Here is a 20,805-nt window from a genome sequence, read left to right on the forward strand (position 1 = left end):
ATTTTAGGTCTGTATGCTCTAGAGAATAAAAACGTCATCCATCAACTCCTATTGGAGTAGTACTAAGTAAAAGTAGAAGAGAAACTCTCTATGTCGACTCTGAATGTTTCATCGAGTGGATACATGTTTCGATCTCCTAGATATCATCTTCAGGTCCTACCAATTGAAAAGAAAATAAACAGAGCAATGTATACCTGAGCCTTCCTCTGCCGAGCTTCATCTATGAGGGTCTGTAATAGAGCCTCTAGATCACCTAGTATTGACAATATCGATGAATTGTTTCGTTCACATTGAACAATTTAAATAGCTGAAAATTGCGATCGTATGAATCTATAGGTCCTCGTTGAAATGAATGCGCGAACGTCGAAACAGTGAAAGTAAAAGTAGAATGTTAGTCAGCGTACCTTGCTCGAGATCTCCTCTCTTTGTCCTCGGATCACTCGAAATTCCGATCTATAATTATGGTCTCTGTAGGTCTTGGCGCCTACACGTTCAAGGAGACGCGGCAAAAAGCGGAAATTTGACGTTTATCTGCTGTTTCACACCTTAAACATTTCAATTCTCCGATTATTCCCGGTCATACCGTACCCAATCGATTATTAGCGTTGTGTAGATGAGATGAAGATGATCTTTATGGTTTTGCATAACTATTGTGTCGAAGAAGGACGATTGACAGTTCTTGAATACCGATATAAATGGAAAATACCTTGAAAATACTGGTTCAAATAGGACACAGTTTACTGGGTGTCCCAGGATTATTGGTAAATATCGTTATATCTCCTGAAATATTCTGATGAGAGCGAAATTCGGCTCATTGGGGATCATTTATCCCAATACCGCTTACCGATTGTTCGTAGGCCTCACAGTTTGTGAAAATTTTAAACTTGAAATTTGGAAAAAACCCGTAAAGATTGAATTTGAACACAATAATCGTTATATCTCCTGAAATATTGATCACAGTCCTATTAAATAAAAGGTTTTTTATAGATCCAGCTGTGATCTAAAACATGTTGAAGTTTTAAGTTCGTAACATGTCTCAAGGAGAATTGGCAGCCTCGAGAATATTATCAAAATTGTTTTTGAAAATTTCAGTTTACAACCTATAATTACTGAAATAATGGACTAATCGCTGAACTGCAAGCATTTTCGTCATCTAAGTTATCGAATTGATTGATATAATGGTATTAAATTCCAATGTGGGAACTTTAAAAAAAAATTTATATATAGCTATATTAAGGTAGAGGAAAGGACCCCGCACGTTTTATATGGGAAATAGCTTTCCGTGAATTTGGCTGAATTTTTGATATGTTGTAGTTCTTGATAAACTGATCAGAAGTGGACAATTTTCGAGATATGGAGCTTTGAAAATGGATTTTTTGCAATTTTCGGGGTTTTTGCTCATCAATCGGGGAGCTCTCATTTCTGGTTGGGATGGAATTTGGATGTTCGGCGGCCAGAACCCGACTGAGAAATGATCTTCCTTGGTTATATTAGGCACCGCCATCGATAATTTTTTATACACTGCTCCACATTGACTATGAAATGATATACAAAATCCAAGATCTTCCATTCCATTCCATTTTTCATGCCACAAGATGACTCCAGAATAATTCACATGACCGAGAAACGACATATTGTGAAATTTTTTTAAGAGAGACCATAATAACTGAATCCTCATATATCTGATGTCCAATAATATCAAATATGTTAGCCAAAATGTTCATAACCAGGCACCGCGAGCTGTAATGGTGGAAAATGGGAAAATCATAATCATATATCCTCAGGGATAATCTGACAATGGGGTGCCAAGACATTGTCCTCAGAATGTCTCGAAATTGATGATAGCATCTCTCAGACAAACGAATCCGTGAAAATGTCTGCAGTTTTGATACAATATAGTACTATCCGCGTAGAATATAGAAGTCCAAGTGTTGGAAGCTAACTATGAATGGAACTTCCGAAATTAACCCACGAATTCTTGAAAATATTATACAATTTTTTTTATGACTCTTTTGAACTTCACACATACGAATGAATACTATCTAATAATGTTTTCCACCCTAAATTCTACACGAAGGTTAAAATTGTTATTTATCATAGTTGGTTTTTTTTTTGTATCAATTAATCTAAAGAGAATCAGAATTTTAGTCTGGCGCATGTTTGACAAACTGACATCCTTCTTCCCAAATAAGCAAGTTGTTTAGAAGCAACGGGAACCTGAAAAAGACGTTGCTTCCTCATTACATAATGATATATCATCGAGTAGCAAAAAAAAAAAACGAAATTTCCCACCATAAATACCGGCAAGAACAAACGACTAAAAAAACACCAATAAAACACGATAACAATGAGCGGTAATACAATATCGACACCTCGATTACACCGATCACCACGCGGAACTCCGATGTGATCGTATTAGCATCTTCGAAAGGAAATCCCCAGGTAACGACGCGAGTCACGGAGACGATCCCATTATTGGTCCTGAACTTGACTCGGAGATCGAAGGTCGTGATGGTATCGATCATAGGAGGCTACCAATTAAATACCATCGCCGTAGCACAGGATGTTGTGGAGGATGAACGCAGGACGATGAACTCTTCGTCAGATGTTGTTGAATTAGATAAGTATACAGAGAGTTTTACTCTAATTTAGATTTTGACTTGTTGATGATCCAATTGGAAATTCCCCGGTCTACCATAGTAAAACACATTTTTTTTTGCAAAATTCGATTTTATTATTCAACATAGTTGCCTTCGAGGGCGATACAGCGATTATAGCGATCTTCCAACTTTTCGCTTCAAAATAGGCCTCAGTTTCGGCGATTACTTCTTCATTGGCGCTAAATTTCTTTCCAGCGAGCATTCTTTTAAGGTCTGAGAACAGGAAAAAGTCGCTGGGGGCCAGATCTGGCGAATACGTGGGATGCAAATGCAATCCGAAGCCCAATTCATGCAATTTTGTCATTGTTTTCATTGATTTGTGACACGGCGCATTGTCTTGATGAAACAGCACTTTTTTATCTTGGGGGCCGTTTTTTAACGATGTCATCCTTCAAACGATCCAGTGACGCTATATAATAATCGCTGTTGATGTTCTGGCCCTTTTGGAGGTAATCAATGCGTATCCCAGAATACTCATGCCATAACCTTGCCAGCTGCCTGTTGTGTTTTTCATCGCTTTGGATTCGGTTCAACGTGTGCAGTCCACTCAGCTGACTGTCCATTGGACTCCGGAGTGAAATGATGGAGCCATTTTTCATCCATTGTCACATATCGACGCAAGAATTCAGGTTTATTGCACCTAAACAGCTTCAAACACAGCTCAGAATCATTAACACGTTGTTGCTTTTGACCGATGTTGAGCTCGCGCGGCACTCATTTTGCACACAGCTTTCTCATGTACAAATATTCGTGAATAATATGATGGACACGTTTAGATTATTAAATGAAAAAGTCCCCGGTGCTCCAGAAATTCATTCATGTTAAAAAACGGCCCAATTTGAAGAAAAAAGGTGCTGTTTCATCAAAACAATGCGCCGTGTCACAAATCAATGTCCTGACCTAAGAGTAATAAACATAGATAGAGGGAGAATATGTCATTTTCAGTAAGCAAATTTGTCCCCAACATGACCTATCAAATTTGACATGAAGCGCGCGGAAATGAAAACATATCAGTGATACGATATTTTACTCAATTCGCGAGTTTCTCCACAAAGAACGTATTTCTTATATACCATAGTGAATCAAAGTTTCATATTCACTCAAAATATATTGAAATAAATACCTAAATATACCAGAAATTCAGAAAACAAACTTCAAACGCGCCAAACGACGTGAAACAACCGATGACATTAGGAGAGCAAAAGTTGCCAAACTTTGGATTTCAGCAGGTAGATACAGAAAAAAATAAATAATCTGCTTATTATAAATTCGATAATTAGGAAAAATATCGGATTCCAAATATTTAAATTTGCATATTTAATAGGGAATCACTCAAATAAATATATTTCATTCAATATAATATACATCCATAACGATATAGTATAATTGTGGATTTGAAAATATATCACAATCCGACAACGTAATCTAACCATGTTGGGGACATGTAAAAATTGCGTATACTCCCTATATCTATCTCAATTACTCAATGGATACCACCTTGTATTCGATTTTAAAACCTTTCAAATTAAGTCTTCATTAACAATAGCAACAGACAAAAACTATCGAGCCATTCATCTCGGACCTCCCCGATCTTAAAGAACACCTGAGATACCTAGATCAAATGTAATTTTTTTTCATTCTCGTCCTTGCCACATTCACGTTCAGCCCCAAGCAACGCGTGCCTCTTTTGTCTGTCGGTCCATTCACTTGTGCTCCCGGTGCACGAGCCACGTCCGTGAAAATTGGCTCGTGCAAGAACCTACCGATAATGAGACATGTCTGGCATAAATTCGGATCTGTTTCGGAGCACTTAACAAAAGGTTCGACGAGAGAATCGATTCTAATCTGGGCAGACATAGCGTTGCAACATGGCTGATGTTAACGTTCGATTGAATTTTGCGTTTGAAGGTGGAGAGGTATCGACACCACTGTAAATTAGAAGCGATGAGAAATATGTTTCTTTAATGATATTATTGGCTGCAACATGTTGGTTTGAATAGGTTTCGTAGAGCTAGTTGGAATGATCTCGGAAGAAAGGGAATATACACATTGGCGTACCACTTTGCTTCCGCCGTTTCTTTCCGAAATTCGAGGCTCTATTGTGAAAAAAACTGGTTATACATTTATGATTCAAAGTATTGTTCATCGCTGGCCAATACTTTCTCCCATTTTTCGGGCAGTGTACGAATCCCGCGTTGAAATAATTGATCTAATTTTTTACTTCTTCATAAGACCGGAAGTGCTGGTCAGCCAGGGCGTGTTCCATTGATCAAAACAAGTGAGCAACGTCTGGAGAATACGACGGGTGGGGTAGGACTTCCCATTTCAACGTTTCCAAGTATGTCAAGACCACTTTCGCAACATCGAGTCGAGCATTGTCATGCTGTAAAATCACTTTATCATGCCTCTCGTTGTATTGCGGTCGTTTGTCTTTCAATGCTCGGCTCGAATGCATTAATTGCGTTCGATAACGATCGCTTATGTTTGCTTCAGTTCGTTTTTACAACTAATAATACACAACGCCAAGCTCGTCCCACCAAATACTGAGCATGACCTTGGAACCGTGAATATTCGGTTTGGCCTTCGACGTGGAAGAATGGCTGGGATATCCTTCATGATATTCTGCGCTTGGGATTATCGTAACGAACCCATTTTTCGTCTCCAGTCACAATGCGATGCAGAAATCCCTTACGTCTTTGCCTTGCAAGCAGCTGTTCACAAGCAAAAAACGCCGTTTAACATATCTCGGCTTCAACTCGTACGGTACCCAATTTCCTTGTTTCTGAATCATTCCCATGACTTCCAGGCGATTTAAAAAGGCTTGTTGCGTCACTTCCAATGATCCTGCCAATTCTTGTTGCGTTTGACACCAGTCTTGATCAAGTAATGGCTCCAATTCTGCATCTTCGAAAACCTTCTCTCTTTCACCGCCATGCTGGTCTTCGACGTCAAAATCTCCGTTCTTGAAGCGTTGAAACCACTTTCAGCACCTTCTTTCATTTATTGCACCCTCACCAAAAGTATTTCAGAGAATTCGATGAGTCTCAGCTGCAGATTTTTTTTGTATTGAAGCAGAAAATTGAAATCTCTCGCAAATGACGAGAATTTGGCTAGTAAGCTGACATGTTTAATCGAGAATAACTTTATGTTGCAGACACAAATCGACTAATATTTCGATGGTCTAATGTTTACAAATACCTAAGCTCATTGTATGACATCTGCGGTCTATTTATTTCGACTACCACTTACCGTTACAGCCATCTATTGCGAAACGGCGGAAGCAAAGTTGTTCACCTAATATAAAGCTCAATTTTTTTGTATTTTCTTCGGTATAACTAAACTCGTCATTCTTTACCAGACACTTATAACAGTTGCTACCCCCTGCCAGACACCCCTATTTGATAACTGATTTGTCGGTGACAATCCCTCCCCGAAATATAGGGTGTTACAAAATGGCGAATTCGCCGGATTTTTTAAATATGTGTTGGGGTATTCAAGAAGTTTTATTCATGTCGAAAACATTTGTGAGAGAAGTATATTGTACCAAGTTCTCGCATTGAGAAAGTCGGTCATTCCCAAGTTACTGTATCGAGAATATATCAAAATATACAGTGATATATAGTAAAATTGCTTTATTCCAGGAATATATCGAGATGATTATAAAAAATATGGACATGAATATTAACCGATTGTCTTGGAATTTATGAATGTATATCAAAAAAATAAATGACCGACTCGTTGCTATCAATAACAATTGCCTTCATTATCGACATATCTTCAATGTTCCGCATTCTTCTTATTGTTGAAGACAAATATTCCGTGCAATAAAATAGTTTTCGAGGTTGTGTCGAAGATAATAATCCCGGATACCTCGTATGTGGAAGAAACTAATTTAAGCACCAATTATTATAAGATATTGTGAAGAAAACATCGGTTGAAGTAGGCGCAGTTAACTCTGAATTGTCATCATCTGTCTGGAAGGTCAACTTTGAGGAAGAACGGTTGGGTTTATGGACTATGAAAAAATTGAGGAGGATTTCCCCATCCTTAACAAGAAAATTTTTTTTTTAAATTCGACTTTTTTCGTCTACAAAGTCTCCTACAAAAGTACTTCAACGCTCATTAAGTTTTCAAAATCTTTTCTGTAGAAATATTCGTCTTCGCTTTCTAAATAGGTTTGAATCACTTCTTCAGTAGAGCCAAATTTCTGGAGAACTCTTTTTTTTATTTATGAAAGATAAAAAATAATGCCATGTAATTATCTACCAGATTATAATGAGAAAAAATTCGTTTCATCAATATTTCTGTCTTGTATTATTATTTATTATTTCTCTATTTCAGTATTGTAATGGGTTCATTACAGTACTAAAAACAATGCTGTAATAAGTTCATTGTTTTCAGTTATATTTTTCGTTTTGTGGTTGTCTACGCTGACTTCCGATCCTATCAAATTTGAAGATATTTCAATTGTCAATTTAATTTTATTTGGATATAGTGAAATGATTTGCAACATTATTCGCAATTTCTCTTACTTCTGGCGGTATTAAATCGATTTCGTCAGATATTATTCAAGAATTTAATGCGTAATTATAAATTATTTCAAAATTCGAAACGTACGATTCAAATTCCGTGATCTGTCAATCTGAATTTTCCATTGAATTCCGACAATTTTTCACAAAACTTGAATGAAATAGAGAAAATATCGTCTGATACTCGTTGCAGAAGGCAATTCCAACACTCATGCGTGCGAAAATTCGCTCCTTCGTTGCTCGTTTTCGAATTTCGCATTCGTGTTGGAATAGGAGCCCATTCTGCAACTTATTTAGAACATACTACTCTCAAAATGATGTATCAAAACGAATGATAACTTCACACAAATATACACATTTTCGACCAATTATTATTCTATATTCCTCGAGTGAACGCACTCAGGGTGCTGCAAGCATTTGTAACCGTTGTGCAAGTCTTGTTTCACTCCAAGTGACCTCTGTGGATCGAAAAAGAAAGGCATTCTGAACATTTCAACGAAACGGTTTACTACAATAGGGTCCGGAAAAAAATATAGCGAAATCGTGATACATTAAGAAGCTATACAAAGTGGCGTAACAAGGAGAAATATTAAATTATCGAGATCGAATGTGCAAGTAATTGAAGTTGGTTTGTATTTTGCATTCGTTGCATTGATGGGATATGGATCTTGATTGCTATACTATCTATGTTTTACAAAAAAAAAATTAAAAATTTATACAGCTCCTTCTGGGTGTTGAAGTTTCTTTGTGATTTAGTAAAGAGTTTTTTTTTTAGAGCTATAGAACTTTAAATTGCAATAAAACAACGATGGATTATTCGATTGACATGAATTTTATTTATCCGCAAGAAAATCTTGTGGCATTACATTTTAAATATGATTTCTGGCATATGACCGCCACGGCTGGATCAGATGTAGTCCAATCTGGACTTCCAATTTTCGATGACTTTTTCTAACATTTGTGGCCGTATATCGGCAATAACACGGCGAATGTTGTCTTCCAAATGGTCAAGGGTTTGTGGCTCATCCGCATAGACCAATGACTTTTCATAGCCCCACAGAAAGTAGTCTAGCGGTGTTAAATCACATGATCTTGGAGGCCAATTCACAGGTCCAAAACGTGAAATTAGGCGGTCACCAAAAGTGTCTTTCAATAAATCGATTGTGGCACGTGCTGTGTGACATGTTGCTTCGTCTTGTTGGAACCACAGCTCCTGGACATCATGGTTGTTTAATTCAGGAATGAAAAAGTTAGTAATCATGGCTCTATACCGATCACCATTGACTGTAACGTTCTGGCCATCATCGTTTTTGAAGTACGGACCTATGATTCCACCAGCCCATAAAGCGCACCAAACAGTCAGTTTTTCTGGATGTAACGGTGTTTCGACATACACTTGAGGATTAGCTTCACTCCAAATGCGGCAGTTTTGTTTGTTGACTTAGCCATTCAACCACGCTTCATCACTAATGGACGTAGTGCGCGATACGTATTCCGCACAGAACCATTATTTTCGAAATAAAATTGCACTATTTGTAAGCGTTGTTCAGGCGTGAGGCTATTCATGATGAATTGCCAAACCAAACTGAGAATAAATCACTTGACAGCTGTTAAATCAGTCGCCATCTTGAACAGAAATGCCAACTTAAAGTTATATACCTCGAAAAAACAAACACCCGTTACATTTCGAAAAAAAAGGTTTTTGAAGATTTTTTTCTCTAAGTCTTATAGTTCCCGAGATGCATTCAGTCAACATCGAATTTGGCAAATCCTGTCATCCAAATTCCGTAATTCGATTCCATTTTATTCCATCCACACACACATCGCTTTCCAAACTGAGAAAATGTGACTGGCTAAAAATTCCAAAGAGATTCGCGGAGATACGAGCGATAGGTCAGCCGAACAACCTCGTGATAAGAATGCGATTGCAATCGAACGATTCTGAATTTATTCGAATAGGCGAAACCGTATTATCATATCGAATGACACATGTGCTGAATATTTGTCGCGTATACATAATTCAAAACGACTAAGTGGTAATCGTCGGATCTGGCCTATATCAATATTGCAGAAAAATGACAAAATGAGACGATGTGGCAACTGCGGCTTCGCTGAAAAGCCCACTTTTCGAATTAATTAAAGACGATATATGCGTCTAAGAACAAAGGAGTTGACGATGAGAGGTAATCTTTAATGGTTCATTAACTGCTTTCGAATCCTTGACATATGGGTGCGACTTAGATCCAGAAAAATCAATGAAATTTTTTTTTCTCGAAGATATAGGTAAGGCTTACTAAAACTATTAATTTTAATTTTTTTTTTGTAAAACAATGTACAGGATGTCCCAAATTCGATGCTCACTGAATGCATTTAGAGAACTATAAGATTCTTCAAGGACTTCCTATCTCTTTTTTCGAAATGAAAAGATATCAGAAAGCAGATCATAGATATCTTGATTCGTTCTTGAGTTACAAGGCGTTTCTTAGAAATTACCGTTTCAAATATTTCGCTATATCTTGGTTTCTGTTCAAGATACATATTCAAAAATTCAACAATTTTTATGGTTTGAACGATACTCATTACAGATCATTGATTTTAATTATTAAGCGGTATATAATCCTATATACAGTTTTGTGGTGTCCAAGGGAGCACTCGAAAACTCCTGAGCGGTTGCTTTTCTTGAATTTTGATTAATTCTAACCTCAGAGTAATAAACATAGATAGAGGGAGCATATGACATTTTCAGTGAGCAAATTTTATCCTCGACATGAACTATAAAATTTGACATGAAGCGCGCGGAAATGAAAGTATATCAGTGATACGATATTTCAATGAATTCGCGAGTTTCTCTACAAAGAACGCACTTCTTATGTCCCTTAGTGAATCAACGTTTCATATCAACTCAAAATATATTGATATGAATACCTAAATATATCAGAAATTCAGAAAACAAACTTCAAGCGCGCCAAACGATATGAAACTACCGATGACACAAGGAGAGCAAAAGTTGCCAAACCTTGAATTTCAGCAGGTAGATACAGAAAATAATAAATATTCTGCTTATTATAAATTCGACAATTAGGAAAAATATCGGATTCCAAATATTCAAATTTGCGAATCTAATCAGGAGTCACTCAAATGAATATATTTCATTCAATGTGATATACATTTAAAACGATATAGTAAAATTGTGGATTTGAAAATATATCATTATCCGACAACGTAATCTTACCATGTTGGGACATGTTAAAATTGCGTAAACTCTATGATTATAACCAATTATACCTTTGGAATTGCACGAGAAAAAATTTTCTCGCCTGAAATTTTAACAGTTTACGTTTTGGAATGGGCAGAATCCAAATATCGAAAAAAAAACGGTCTGCCTGTTAGAAGACCAAAAAACAAGAAATCGACTTTAAAGAGAAACTTGGGAAAATATGAATCATGAAATAAAAAAAAATGTGTGGCTACGGTGATACTGAATTTGTTGATATTTTTCAAATTAAATTGAATTATTATTATTTCCACTTACGAGTATCTAGACAATTTGCAATAAGAGGAAATAATAAACCACAGTGTGAAACATACAGCGTTTTGAATTTATTTTCTAATTTAACTTCGACCATCAAATGAAATTATTGATTAGTCTCACTCGTGGTAAATAGATCGCTGTTTCGATAGAACCGTATTTTTTTCGAAACATGAGCGGGGAATGTATGTAAAACAAATCAATAAACGATCCGTGACGGTGAAAAAAATTACAATAGGCAGACCGTGAGCGTGTTACGCAGCAGCAAAGATGGTTGCACAAATAATTTCTCATTAAAATATTTTCATATTGTTGAGATATCGTACAATTTTCATGTTCGAAAAATTTCCAAACAAAAGTAAAAGTAAGGTTGAAAACGAATGGAAAGTATGACCAAATCGAAGGTGAAACATTTGCGACATTCACAGTACAAGAGTTTCGGGAAAAAAAAACTTCAATCACTCGATATAATTGAAATACATAAACATGCATGAAATTCATTATAATCATATACATAATCAAAAGTGGAAACCGTGCGTCTGCATATTGAATATATTTTTCCGAAGTGTGAGCGTAAGAAAATGAGGTATTTGTTCATTACTTACGTTACCACAGAAATTGAAAGAAATTTTCTGAATGAAATAATTATTTTCTTTTGTACAAGAAGCTGCATTTGAATTTTTCGTTGTTCCATTATTGGGATAAAATTTAAACCGAGATATGAAGCTTCATGAAAATAATTGTTTGCATTCAATTCCATTTCGAACAACTCTGGTTTCATTCCTAGCTGTCTGTCTGTGTGTCCGGAAACTTTTCTAACAGCCTTAGCATCCAAAATTTATATCCAAATTTCAGCTAACCGTCATGAAACACCAAAATGAAAATAAAAATTTTATATCGAAACATTTCAACCGAAACCTGGGAGATGATCGCTACCTGAAGTCAACAGTTCAAGACTCGACTTTACTGCTTTTCGATATTCTGCTTGAAATTTCTATTAACACGAAATTTCTGACAAAGTTTGAAATTTTTATTCTATATTATATAAACACAAATTTTTAACTCGGTCACATCTATTGTTATTGAAATATTAATAAGATTCTCGTTTTTCAACAAAAATTTTTAATTTCTCATCGTTCAGGCTACTTTATCCATGAGAAATTTTGCATAAAGCTTGAAATTGTTATTTTAAATACATACAAGCAAAATCTCAATCCGATCAAATCTGTAATCACGGAAATATTTAGTAATTCTTATCTAATATTCTTTTTAAATTTTATATTTTTATAAAGATGTGATCAGCTTAAGGATCTTGAAATTAATCATTCAAAATCTCAACTTTGATCTTAACAAACTTTAAAAAAATTCAAGTTTCTAGCTAATTTCTTTCGACAGTTATCGTGTTCACAGGCGGCCGGGCATTCTTGAATTAGACCAAGAATTTATCATCAGTGGGTCTAACCTAACTGTTTAAGACCATCCCCGGCTCAAAATTCAAAAAAATAGAGATATAAGGCAAAATGATAGACTTGTCTTATTCGGTGGACCAGCGCTCAATAAGAACACCCAGTAATAATAATAATCGACCTAGGTACACACGTGAGTCGTGATCTTGGTCTGAAAGTCGAGAGATAAATTTCAATTAGCAACGAAAACGAAGACACACAAAGGTGAAGATCGAAGCAATGAACTTGATCATCGCTTGATCTAGGATAAGATGATCGGAGATTGCAGCAAGTTTCAGCGCGCTTCTTGCATCACTGGTACACACACATAGTTCACAACATCTTGAGGATCTTACAATATTTCAATAGAAGGAATAGAGTTTGATAAATCATTATGATAATGTTTTTTCGAATATTCTACATAGGTGTACTACTTTGCTTCCGCCGTTTTTTTCCCGAATATCAAGGCTTTAATGAAAAGAACTGGTTATACCTTTATGATGCGAAGTATTGTCCATCGCTGGTCACTACTTTTTTCCCATCTTTCGGGCAGCGTACGAATCCCGCGTTGAAAAAACTGAACATCTTTTGAAGCGATCCACGAATCGATCCAACTTTTAACTTCTTCAAAAGACCGGAAGTTCTGGTCAGCCAGGCCATGTGCCATTGATCGAAACAAGTGATAGAACGAGGGAGAAACGTCTATTTCGACTACCACTTACCGCTACAGCCATCTATTGCAAAACGACGGAAGCAAAGTTGTGCGCCAATAATTGAACGAAAACATTTCAAGAATCTATTTATTCGTTTCTGAAATACTCAATTTTTTTCAACGAAATTTCCGGATTGAATTCTGTATCTCTGGCGTTGACTAAACAACAGTATAAACACGATAACTTCAGTATCATCATAATGTTATTCAGTAAAATAATTCGAAATCTATGTATGTTTATTTAACGTTCGAAAGCTTAATTCTAACAGAAAAGTTACCCAACCCAATGAAACACCAAAAAACAACAATATAAAAGGGCCTTTGACTTGAATCAAATTCAGTTTTCGATGTCCAATACTTTGAAATACACATTCATCGGAGATATAATATGTCGACGTGATTCGTGCAAGTAGACCACTTTCCGCCAAATCGGTTAAGAATTTTTTTAGGGAATATGATATCGGATGTCCTCTGATGAAGTTGTAAGCAGCTAAAGTTCTTCGTGCCCGTTCATCCAGCCTTACTATGAGTTTCTTTCCATCTTTATCCAGATACGTTGGTGTCAAGTACCTGGCAGGTAGATTCGATTTTAGAGCTATGGTATCCCTCTTGTACGCCACTTCATTCGTCCAGTTGAATTCGTTGGACGGAATGTAATTGGTCGAAAAATAACTCTTCAACTCGGGATACAAATCCTCCAAGTCCACTTTCAGATGAGATGAGAAGGTAACCTTGTAATTTGCTTCAGCTGCATCGTAAATCGTCCTGATGGGCTGAGGGTAGAAGTTAGGACCCAGAAGGAGAAAAGTGAATCTCGATTTATAAATTAAATTCAGGAGAAACACTGACACGATTATGACTCCCAGAAATATGGCATCGGAGATTGTATCTGCCTGGAATCTGATCTGTTGGTCCACGAAAGTTTTGTAAACGAACGATACCGATTTGATAGGCTTTGTTGTAAGCGCGCAGTTGAAATTTGGGATTAATTTACTCATAGTCCAAACGAGCAGAGGTATGAAGAGGCAGGTACATAACCAGCTTCCCCAAACTGGTGTGGGTAGTGCGAATACCATATAATACCAAGAGGGGACATTTTGGGTCCTTGGTACGTACCAGCAATCGTAGTCTTCGTAAAAGTGATAAACGAAATCGACCATATTGTTCGCTTTTGGTATGGGAACTACGCATATGTCGTAATTTCCTTCAAATAGATCACCGATACACTCCTTTTTGTACCATTCATTGTCAAAATTATGGACAACTAGAGAAATATTGTTGCGTCCGGCATATATTTCTATGATATCGATAAAAAGACCCCTATATTTGAAATTATTTGGCATTATGTACGGTGGCCAGAATTCGGTAACACCAAGATTAAGAATATTCACACTCGAATACTTTGATTTAGTGGTAACTTTTGGTGTATTTTGCTCCATTTTTCTTCCATGACACACCGAGCATAATCTTCTCGAAAACTTGCCATCAGTTGAAGAACCAAGAACCACATCGATGTCCCCGTTGAGTAAAAACAACACTTCTGAAAAATGTCGACTAGTAATTTCCGATGACAACTGAGTACAATTATTCGCTACATTTATAAAAATAGATTTGTTGTTGAAGCTGTAACTGGTTGCTAATTTATCCAATAATAACTCCATGTCTTTGAAATCCAAATCAGAAACATAAATATCGGGTTTTCTATCTGACAAAAATGGAGACATTTCATAATTACTATTATATCTAGTCATCGGGAAATCAACGTTGAAGTTCAAATTGATGGAAATGATGTTTGTAACATTCTTGTCAACAGATATCGATTGTATTAGATATTTCAGACATTCGGATAGTATTTGGAATTGTTGAAATACTATGATACTTGGTGTCATACTTTTGTCATCAGTTTCTATACACTGCATTTGAAGGTGAGATATGTCATATCTTCAATCATCCAACAATCGATAGTCCTTCAATTCATTTAATGGATGAGAGAAATTAAACTTAACGTCAACATGACTATCTGACAGTTTCCGTGTTAGAATAATAAATTATAATATCCTAATGGGTATTTTATAATAGTATATATATTAAGGATATAGGCCTCTACAGTCTAAAAATTTTATTGAGTATACCATATGGCGAAATGTGTAATATTTGATCATAGTTAAATTCCAATAGCACTCACCATAACTTTATAACATCAAATATTCAAAGTGACTTATGCTAAATATGCTGCTAAATATCTGAACAGATATATGACAAAATATATTTAGTACAGTGCTCAAGTGATAAGGCAATGGACTAGTTTTCATTTTTTTGATAAGGATTAATACTAAAAATTTAAGTAAAATGAAACAAAAATGTGGAAAAATCATTGAAATATCTCTAGAAATGAAAAAGTTATGGGACTTTGAAGTTGCGCTTGGAAGAATAATTTCATAGTACGTGTAAGTGTCGTGACGTCACACACTAGACGACTGTTATTCGCAGAGTGCTTACGACCTCATTGGTGTACAATCACTTGTGCCGTTCGTGTTGTGTTTCGTTCGTTACACGATGGCTGAAATAACTTACTATATACATACATATAAATTACTTTTTTCTCTTTTTATTTTTTACTCCTCACATAAATATGTTTTGCCATTGATAGACTTCAACAACCAGTACCCAACTACAAACTGTTTATGAAACGTTTTTTAAATAAATCATCGTTATTAGTTGAACCATGATGAAGCAAACTCAAAAGTCGATACTTACTTGAAAAGTTTAACTCCTTTTATTTCAGCACTGACATAAGATGGATTTGAAGAAAAAAACTCCATCACTGCAAATATATCTATTTTAGGCAAATTGTCACTTTGTCCTTTCACGAAGACTTCTTCCATTATGGTGACATAAAAACAAAACTCGAGTTAAAACTACACTGTACAACTACAAACGGCGCGTGAGCCTTGGCGCGGCTAAGTATTTAAACGTAATTTATGGTGTAGCGAACACAGACCAGTGCCGTGACGTCACAGACGTGTCGGAGACCAAAGCAATCCGCGCTAAAATACGTAAATTTAAATAATCTATTTCTCCGTCATTTATTGAAAGATTTTCAACATTTTTTCACTGATTTATCAGTTTTGCTCTATTTTTTAATTCTATCTTGTCAAATATAGTATTATCAACATCACTAAACTAGTCCATTCTATAAAAAGATAGATTTCTTTCTCTTCCTCAACTAGAGATTTTTAGCACCTCTTCACTGTTGCAGCAACCTGTATTACTAATCAGAAATGATAATTTCGCAAGTTTGACAGAATCTTAACTCCCTCATTCTTTCATTTTGAACATTGAATCCTGTCCTAACCAAAAGATGTTCGATATTTATGTATACTTTTGTTTCTAGAAAACTTAGCGCCTTCCGAATTGAAAAAATTGAGGAGCAAGCAGAGGAAAGCTAAAAAGAAGGCAGAACAGGAGAGTGCTCAAGCCAAGGAGGCCCAGATAAAAAGGGACCAACATCACAAGTCCAGACAACAAGGGGATGTTGAACCAGACGCACCTCAGTTGGACGAATTAATACCAGAAAAATTGGAAAGGGTGAGTGTTGAGCAATAATCGAAGCATTGATGTGAGGCCAGGAGATTTTGAGCTCCCATTCATTCATGAGAAAATTATACACATGGAAGATCACATAGCTGTATATAGGCATAGTATAAGGAGGCCAACCGCCGTTTGACGGCAAGGAAATAGTCACCAGGGGTCGCTACTGTAGTTGGATTTGGATAAGTAACTCGATAATAGATGGCACTGAATCATGAGCTATAGATGGCGTAGAAATAATACGATAATTCATTCAGTGGCGTGGTTGAAAAGGGGTCGCATGACATTGCCAACAATTTTTATGTTATTATTAAGTTATCACAAATACACGCCACTGTCGTAAATGCTTATTACAGAGCAGAAAAAATATCAAAATATAGAAATCTTCTGACCACTCTATTTCAAATATTTTAGTTCTTCAAAATAACACCAATTTTTTCAGAGGTCTCCACTTTACGGACCAATTTTTGATAGTAAAATTCGAGTTAAACGTGAGTACAACTAGATGGCGCTCAACATCAACAAAATCGAAAAAAGCACTACACTGGCTTACTATCCTTTCCTTATACTATGATATAGGTTACATGTGGTCTTCAAGGATGCAATTGGCGAACTTATGAATGACGAGCGCTCAAAAGATCCCGACCTGCTTTAATTTTCTATGGATCTGACCTTGCTTTTAACAAGGGCTCAAAAGATTGACTAACGAAATTTTCAAAATACAATTTCAATTTCAATTATAATGTTTTATTTCCAAGTCTAACAAAGGTAGTGAAAGCACTGTGATCACTTTCGAGAGAAAAATATATTATTTGATCACATACTGCTCAAGATATCGTATTTTTCTGGAATATAAATACATATAAAATCTCTTTGTTGTGCTTATATTGTGTGTATCTCCACTACTACTCAATATTTTCAATAATGAATTGTAATCAGTAATAATAATTGAAATTTTATTTACAGGCGGATAATCCATTAGACCAAGCCATAAAATTCTTGCAACCATTGCAGACTTTAGCAAATAATAGAATAGAAACACATTTAATGGCTTTTGAAGTATACTATAGGAAAAGTAAGTCCACTTTTTCAATTTTCATTACATTACTCAATATCCACAATAATTTGACTTTCAATATTGACCTATCCAAAAATAACAATGTATTGTGAAACACACAAATTTTGTTTACGTTGTTTTGTCTTTATACTATTTGTTACAATTTTATCTATACATTTTGTAGTTTCATCTATATTCTTCAAATTTTATCTATGTATTTATATATTTGCTATATTTCTCTACATTCTCTATATGTATTAATCGTAAAAGACTTATTATCTCAGCAGTCGATGCAGAAATTCTTTGAAGAAAAGTTCATTTTCAAATGCAATATTTCAGACAAAGTGCTTCTTATGCTGCAATCCCTGAAACGGTGCTTCAGACTGGACTCTGAAAACCCAAGACTCCACAGTTGCCTGATTCGCTTCCACAAGGTGTGTTCCAAGAACAAGAGTAGTTGGGACCCAGCCGTAATCGAAGTCGTAGAGAGAGAAACCAAAGAATTCTTCGGTGATAAGAACGCCAAAGTTCTGAACGCCGATTTCCTGAAGCGTCATTCCAAGAGTTTGGAGGCCGCACTGGAGGGCGCTTCTATGATGTATTTCTTAGATGAGAAGACGCAGAACGCTGCAATCAATTTGGTTACATGCATGGACAATAAAAAATATACTGATATCAATTTAAAGGTAAATATCTCCTTTTCCACCAATGACACTTATGGTTCAGATTGCCAAATACATTTTGTTTTTTGACTAGGAAATTCAGTACAGATCAGTGTTAATATCCAATTTTTAGTAGTAAAAATAAAGAAAGTATAATTCTTGTTTTGATTATGATCCAAATACATAGTTCAATATTTCAATTTTGAATTCTTCAAGGAATTCATTGATTGGCCTATTTATTATAATTTTTTTCCTTGTTTCAGAATTGTACTAACGTTTTACAATCATTGAGAAAAGGAGCTTTTGGTAGCTGTGAATCCCAGGTAGAGGACTACGTAAATAAGTGTAACAAACGTTTTCCTTATGCTGCCGCTTTCAAACCACCTGTTCAAGAGACGAAAGAAGCAACCCCAGATAGCAATCATGTATCGCAAGATGAAAACTGCCACAGTAACTGATGTTTGTTCAAGGAGGTTTTTAATCACCAGGGAGCGGTTCAAAGATATACCAATGACAGAATAGTTGCATCTTGCTATTTATTGCGGGTCTAAAGATGAAATGGATCTGCTTTCATTCTGTAAAATGAGATTTGAAATATGGCAGTTCTGAGAATGTAGATCATATAAAAATCCATCTTGTAGCTTTATTTAATCTTCCAACATTTCCTTCTATACCTTTTCTATTGTCGCTGCTATTGATAAACCATTTAATCTCATTTTACCCAATTGAAACCAGGTCTACGGGATCGCTTTCTGGTATTGTGTAGATATGACATTATTTTTTTCTTATTTAGTGTCGAAGGACTGATAATAAATTTATTCTCCAAGGGTTTTTACTCATGAAAATTAACCTTTAATTAAGGTTTAATGAATAGAAAGACAAAGTGAGTTCTGAAGTTTTTGTAGAAAATTAAATAGTTGAAATTTTGATCTTCGGCGATACTAATTATGGTTTTGTATCTCGAAAATGACTTACTTCATGTTGAAGTAACCGATGAAATTTTTGCTCTTGGACAAAGTTTTTAATTAATTTATTCTATAATACTATTAAGCGATTTGAAAATTTTCTATGAAATATTTCACTTTGTAATTTAATTATTCCATGATCCTTATTTTTTTTAAATTGATTGCAGAAAGATATATTACAAGAAAATTGTACAGTATTGTTTGAAATAATTAGATTTATATTTTATTCTTTTCATTTCAGGTTTGTAAGATGTTGTTGGATATTTCTTCCACCTGCCTATTTGTAAAATAATTTTTGTTTTATTTTAATCTTTTTGTTTTCATGAAATAAAAAATTACAATTGAACTACTCAATATGAGATTTTTTCATTTCCTTCATCGCATCAATAGTTAAAAATCTACAGCAATATTCGCCTGGTTTCATTTGGAAAAAATATTAAAAAGTCATGAAAAATGTATATTAATTACTTAGAATGACACAGAGAATGGTCTTGTGTTTGAGCCTGAATCTTCGAGATTGTTTCATTAAAATATTCTGAAATATTAGAAAAAAAATTATTGAATAATATCAATTTGTTCTTTATGCCAACTCTTCAAAGCATTAGGTAATTTTTCAAAAGCTTAGAATTTCTTAAAAGGAGTCTATACCGTTTCAGCTCTCAGTTCAAAAATAAGTAAGCTATGTTTTATGCTCGATTTATATGGAGAGGAGAGTAGTAGATAAACTCAGAGAGATTACAAGAAATGTCATGTGGTATAAACATGAGCGAATAAATCCAAAAATTCATAACTTTGAATTAATCTGTCATCAGAAGCGTCATATGTTCAGTTGAAGGATAGCTTCTAACTATGGGTCGTTTATCTACTGATGAACGTGTGTAAATTGTGAAAACTTGCTACAAAATAACGATTCTGTAGTTGTACGTTTCATACAAGATCATTAGGGCTAGATTATGATTGACAAAATCGTCCATGTAAGCATACAATTGGTAAGACAGTGAAAAACTTGGAAAGACTGGATCTGTTACTGATTTTTCAAAGTCCTTTCATCATCAAAATGCACGCTCAACCAATATTGCTGCTGTCCGTGAAAGTGTTTAAAAAGTTCCAAATTTCTAGATTCTTCGGCGCGCACACCGTTTGGGCCTCTCTCACGGCACGTTATGGCGCATTTTGTATCTGGATTTCGATCTCCATCCTTATAAGGTTCAGTTGACACATGACTCAAGCAAACTGACATGAGTGAGAATATATTTCTATTGGGTGACGATTTTTCGCATCGAATTTACTTCAGCGACAAAGCTCATTTGAGTATGAAAATAAGCAAAACTGTCGAATATGGGACAGTGAAAATCCTCATGTAAATTCGGAGAATCACTGATTGGTTTGTAATTTGTTCTGGTGGAGTGATTGGCCCGTACTTCTTTGAAAATGAAGAATATGTCACTCAAACCGTCAATTCTCATCGCTATACCCAAATGGTTACCGTTTTCTTTTTGACCTGAAAGTGATGATATCGAATTGGAAGAGATGTGTTTCCAGCAAGATGGTGCAACAAGCCATACAACACGATCTGTTTTGGGTTTATTGCAAGAAAAATTCCCGGGACGTGTAATTTCTCGTTTAGGTGATGTGAGTTGGCCACCAAGATCTTG

At 35.4% G+C, this 20,805-nt stretch overlaps 1 protein-coding gene across 1 annotated transcript in view; it reads left to right on the forward strand.

Annotated features, from left to right (window-relative positions):
- The window catches only part of LOC123685137 (N-alpha-acetyltransferase 15, NatA auxiliary subunit), an 80,185-nt gene extending 60,681 nt beyond the window's left edge, over positions 1-19,504 (forward strand). Inside the window, exons 9-12 of the mRNA XM_045624732.1 lie at positions 16,270-16,463; positions 17,433-17,541; positions 17,863-18,209; positions 18,449-19,504. Of these exons, the coding sequence (XP_045480688.1) occupies positions 16,270-16,463; positions 17,433-17,541; positions 17,863-18,209; positions 18,449-18,643 (845 nt within the window). The 3' untranslated portion in view covers positions 18,644-19,504. The remainder of the gene's footprint in view (positions 1-16,269; positions 16,464-17,432; positions 17,542-17,862; positions 18,210-18,448) is intronic.
- Positions 19,505-20,805: the final 1,301 nt, after the last annotated feature.

The sequence above is a fragment of the Harmonia axyridis genome, chromosome 7, assembly GCF_914767665.1.
Source record: "Harmonia axyridis chromosome 7, icHarAxyr1.1, whole genome shotgun sequence".
NCBI lineage: Eukaryota > Metazoa > Arthropoda > Insecta > Coleoptera > Coccinellidae > Harmonia > Harmonia axyridis.